We start from the raw sequence: 5,751 nt of genomic DNA, 5'->3' as shown, positions 1-5,751 counted from the left end.
ACTTTATTTGATGTTGAAATACATTTGAACATGTGTTTGTTATGTTGAAATTGAATTTGTGTACATGTTTTTATATGCAGGTCTGTTTTTGTGGTAGTGGATATCACAAAAACAGACCTGCAATTTTAAAAAACTGCAGGGGAATATGCCGCGGTTGTGACCTGAACCGCGGCATATAGTGTTTCGTTTTATTTTTTTTTTTTAAAAAAAGAGACTATAGGCCGCGGTTAGTGCAAGAACCGCGGCATATAACTGGGTCTTCTGCCACGGTTCAACCGCGACATATAGTGGACAATTTTATTTTTTTTTTAAAAAAAAGGATTTAGGCAGCGGTTCTTTGGACAACCGCGACATATTACGAAACTGATATACCGCGATTGTAACCGCGGCCTAAAGTCTCTGACTTACTACCGCGGCTGCATATGTCGCGGTTCGTAAACCGCAACCTATAGTGAAAAATAACCGCAATAAAAGCTCCTCGCTACACTAGTGTATTTATATATAAAATAGTATGTATCAGTTTCAATTTGTTTTTTCTAAAAATCTCAGAATCTATGTTTAAATAAAAAATATATTAGTTAGAGACATGTTGTTAAAAACATTTAATGTCTATTTAAAATATTTAATTCTAGGAATATTTGGGCTGGTATATACAACATATATTATTAATCATACGATGATTAATATCATGAGATCATAATCACGTCTTTATCCCTAAAATTGTTTATTCGCTTTTATTAAAAATATTGTTATATTCTCAAATTTTAAAAATTGAATCACTCAATAAAAATGATATAAGTCTTTATTAAATAAACATTAATTTTTATTTATTTATTTCAATCATGATCCCGTAAATTTTTAAAATAAATAAAAATTGTCAACATGCGTTTACGGTTTTGAGAATAAATAAAAATTAATATTTATTTAATAAAGACTTATATTAAGTTTTAAAATTTTTGCATTGATCTTGTGGTCGCAAGATAATTATTTCATCATTTATAATGGTAAATTTGGTGGCATGTGACGTCACACCATTTGCATTAATGCCATTTGCACCAGTGCTTGTTTTACCAGTCAAGATTAATATTAATGTTACAAATGTAGCCTAGAAAAATGATTAGTTTGGAGACCCGATAGTAAACCAGCATTATGTGATATAATTGTTCTATAATCTTGTGCTTTCAAAAATGTATGAATTGAAAAATATCAATTTAGAGAGGTTTGTATTTTTAAATGGTCTTTTGGTCCTTTGAGAGATTAGTAATTGATTTTTGACCAAAAATATTTTTGGTTCGTGACACTCTGGTTAAAAAAAAGGTTAAGATAGGAGACCAGAGTGATAAAATAGAAGAGAGGAAATTTGCTTCCTAGATATAAATTTAATGTTTTATCAATTTCAGGGCTAAGATGGCAAGTGAATGGTTAAAGTCTCTATTTTCTATGGAAGATATTTCGGTAATGGGGCTTTGGGAGCTTTTGCCTCATCTGTAAGCACTCTTTCAATCTTGCAAACCGGCAAACTTAGCCTTGTTGCTCAAGTAAGAATGACTATCAATTACTTTCAATTAGGAAAAAATAAATAAGAGTTTAAATGTTTCAAGTTGAGAATTTATTATCTGAGGGATGTTTTTTTGTTGGAATAGTTAACATGTTTTTTGTTACATATTACAGTGATTTAATACATGATAGTGGTTGCACAAAAGTTTGTCAAGCTTTTACTGCCTTCAGAGAGAACAAAGCACAACCTTCCACAACAAACTTCGAGATCTTATGTGGACTACACTCCAAGTGCAATTGCAGCATTGACTATATTAAACCATGGGAAACCAGTGACTAGTATCTAACGACATCTCTTTCTGCGATTCTTTGGCTTTGGATTTTTAAACTGCAAAGGAATGGCTGTCTGCAGCTGGAAGAACAATGATCTGAAGCCTTACGTTGTTTTCTGAGCGGCGACATGTGACCTTTGTTTCCCATTACTGAATATGACGGAGTGAAAAAGGGAATGTGGTAATGATGAATTGAAAGTCAAATTTGAAGTAGGAAAGTGAGGTAATGAAAATTTGAAAAGGGAAATGAGAATGAAGAAACAACTACGAGATTAGGCGGAGAGAGAATTACAACACTCACAGTGAGCAAAAGGCATGCAAACAAGGCACAAATTCTAATTTAAAAGAAATTGAAACTCGTTTTCTGCACACACAATTTCAATATGGAACGGTTTTGAGCTATAGTCATGCACACTATGACTTAGAATTTGAAAAAAAGAAAAATGAAACTCGTCCTCTGGACACGCTACTTCAATGTTCTGGTTTTGAGTTAAACTCACCATCTCTTGAATTACTTATTTCTAGAAAAATTGAATGTCATCTTCTACAAAGACAACTTGATAGTATCATATTTTGAAATTCAAATTTCTCGTGTGCGCGTCTTCTTTGTATTTAGTAAGAAATCATGAGTATGGAATACCACTTATGTGCAAAAAGCCATACCTGCAAAATACTACTCACCAAAAAGTGGTAATTTTGTTATAATCTACCTATTTTGATAAAATTGGTATAAAATTATACCATTTTCATTAAAAAGAAAAAAGAAACTCTTTGCTAAAAAGGAAGGAAGATGTTCAAAGTATTTAGAACACAATAGTACCGTAAGAAGTCATCAACATGCGTTTACGGTTTTGCCTTGCAATTAGATTAGTCAAGTAGCTCGATTTCTCAACCTATAACTTCGAATCATATCCATGATGGCCTTTAGATCAATAATGTGGGAGGGGGGATGACATGACATTTTGAGAAGTAGAGAAAAGAAAAAAAGAGAAGAGGATATGGCTACTTTAGAATAATATGTAGAGGGAATAACCTCCACGGTAAACAAGAAAATGGTATATCGTACACGCTGCATCTACCCTTATCATGAAAAAAAAAATAAAGATGGATAAACAGATGCCTCTAACAATAGCAATTGGCTTGTGGGTTCAAGTTTCCTTGTATACCCTCAAATTTCCAAGTTTAACCACAATCGAATGCATATAGAATCATTTACCAATAATCATTGCAAGAGCATTTCCCATTCTTGACATGATGAAACCGGTATGCATCTCTGACTACTATCTCTCTTCCAGTAACTATTGATATATACTTCATTGCCGTATGGCAGTCCCCACAAACTCGAAGATTTTTAAATATTCTAATAGGTTTTGGTTTCGGGGTACTTATAAGAGCAAATGCCACAGCAATTTTTTCACTGTGTTGAAACAGATAGTGATCCTTCTGTTCATCCTCCACATCGTGAAGAACAAAATCTGTATTTGGGATATAACCCGAGTTCTTTATTTTTAAAGCCAATTCATCTAGTTCATCATATATCATTTTAGCCTGGGGGTGTGAAGTATCCCCTACGTGGAATTTGTGTATCTGGTTGTCGATTTCAATCCAGCTATAACCTGTTTCTTTTATCAATTTTTTCTGTTTCATGCATTTTCTTATTGCTGCTACATCATCCCACCTCCCTTCTGACGCATACAAGTTTGACAATAATATATAGGTAGCTGAATCATGAGGTTCCCTCTCAAGAATCATTTTTGCAGCATGCTCTCCAAGTTTGGTGTTACGATGAACCCGACAAGAACCAAGAAACGTACGCCATACCAATGCATCAGCATCAAAAGGCATTGAAGTAATAAATTCAATAGCTTCTACAAGCAATCCAGATCGACCAAGCAAATCAACCATACATGCATAATGTTCCATCCTTGGACTGATACCATAATTATAATGCATAGAATTGAAGTGTTTCCAAGCCTCATCAATCAAACCAACGTGACTACAGGCTGATAAAACCGCAATATAAGTGACCTCATTAGGCTTTACACCTATTTCAAGCATTTCATAGAACAATTCTAAAGCTTTTGTAGCAAATCCATGTTTTGCCAAAGCACTTATGATAGAGGTCCAAGTTATTACATTGCGATGCCCCATGTCATTAAAGACCTGCAGAGCAGCTTCTTTGATTCCGCACTTGGAATACATAGAGATTAAAGCATTATTAATGCATAAATCGGTTCCGAACCCTGACTTCACTATGAGGGCATGAATTTGTTCACCCCTACCGATTGTACCTAAGCAGGCTGCGCCACTTAAGAGGCATGCATATGTAAAAGAACCAGCTCCAACAGCAGGGTTCTCAATATCATGGTTAAAAGATTCTTCAGAATCCAATGCTTTTGCATGTGCATCAATAGCTGTACTGCACGAAAATAAATTCTTTTCAAATAAGATATTGAAAGCTTTTCGAGCACAATCCGTACTTCCAGACCTTGCATACATGTTAACAAGAGAATTCCCCACACAATTAATTGCGGAAAGGCCCAGTTTAATTGTCTGACCATGCAGTTGTTTGCCGAAGCTAAAATCAGGAAGGTTTGCACAAGCTTTGAGGACGCTGGAGAATGTGAAGCAATTTGGTGCAACATGACCATGAAGCATGTTACAAAACAGTTCCATGGCTTCCTGCTCTTTTCTGCCCTGGACATATCCAGAGATGAGAGCAGTCCAAGACATAACATTATGAAGAGGCATGCTGTTAAATACTTTCCTAGAACTTTCCACTGATCCATCTGCTGCACATTTTGCATACATGTCCACCAGAGTACAACCCACACAGACATCTGAAGCCAGTCCAGACCGGATAACCCAAGAATGCAATTGCTTACCAAGTGAGAAGAATCCCATCTCCACGCTGGCCGATAAGAGACTAGTTAGAGTAAACCTATCAGGTGTGTGCTCACTTACCAACAGACTGCAGAATAAATCAATTGCATCGCTGAGAAAACCATGTTGAGCATATCTAGTAATCATCAAAGTCCAAGTGACAAGGTTTTTGTCCGGCATTTTGTCAAACACCATGCGTGCTGAGTGGATATCAGCATTGCCTTTGGCAAACATATCTATTAAGGCACAACCAACACAGAGATGAGAATGAAAGTATCCGGTCTTGAATAAAAAGCCAAAGATTACAAGGCCAATAGAAAAATATTGAGCATTAGAAGAAGATCGAATTGAGGCCGTAAAAGAATATTGGTTTGGAAAAATCCCGAATTGGAGCATGTGAAGAAAGGTAAGAAGGGCTTGGGAGTGCATGGAGTTATTTGAAAAGCAGGAGATGAGAGCACTCCAGGAGACCAAGTCTCTGTTATCGCCCATGCCTTGGAATATTGAAAGCGCGCTTTGCCAGTCCCCGCATTTAGAGTAGAGGCTAATTAGTGAGTTGAGAAGAACAGAGTCAAGGGGGAGTCCAGAGTGAATCAACTTGTGGTGAAGGAGTTTACCAAGCTCCAAGTTACCAGACCTGATGCAGGCTTTGAGGAGAAGGGAGGAGTTTATAAGTTTCTGACGGCTACCAACTTCCTCCGGCTGTAGCGTCAGGTCAAGCGTGGAGATGGCTTTGCGGAGTTCTGAACCTCGGGGGCCATGCCCATGAATTCGCCACTGAACACACAGGAAGCTTAAGCTCGCCATCAATATTTCTTTATTGTTTCTCTTCTACCTCACATTCACATTCTTTCAAATCAATAATAATTCTTTGACACGGGTGGAACCAATGTCACTCATTTGTCATTAAGGGCAAAGTTGTCTTTGTGTGAAAACTGATTTGAAATTTGGTTCCTTTTTCGTTCCTTTGATTTGCATGGTCTAGAGCCACAGGGACGTGATCGGTGTCGGTATCGGCGAAGTGAAAAGCATCAATCAG

General features: G+C 36.6%; 1 protein-coding gene across 1 annotated transcript; it reads right to left on the bottom strand.

The window, feature by feature from the left end:
- Positions 1–1,997: 1,997 nt before the first annotated feature.
- On the bottom strand, positions 1,998–5,751 carry LOC106753531 (pentatricopeptide repeat-containing protein At3g49170, chloroplastic). Its single transcript, XM_014635351.2, has one exon. The coding sequence runs from the start codon at positions 5,517–5,519 to the stop codon at positions 3,042–3,044; it is 2,478 nt and encodes an 825-aa protein (XP_014490837.1). The 5' UTR covers positions 5,520–5,751; the 3' UTR covers positions 1,998–3,041.

This window comes from Vigna radiata, unplaced genomic scaffold (assembly GCF_000741045.1).
Source record: "Vigna radiata var. radiata cultivar VC1973A unplaced genomic scaffold, Vradiata_ver6 scaffold_137, whole genome shotgun sequence".
In the NCBI taxonomy this organism is placed as follows: Eukaryota; Viridiplantae; Streptophyta; class Magnoliopsida; order Fabales; family Fabaceae; genus Vigna; species Vigna radiata.
This window is presented reverse-complemented; position numbering and strand designations above follow the sequence as displayed.

Bases quoted from the DNA above. Each gene is read 5' to 3' on its own strand.
- LOC106753531 (XM_014635351.2), bottom strand. From the start codon at position 5,519: ATGGCGAGCTTAAGCTTCCTGTGTGTTCAGTGGCGAATTCATGGGCAT.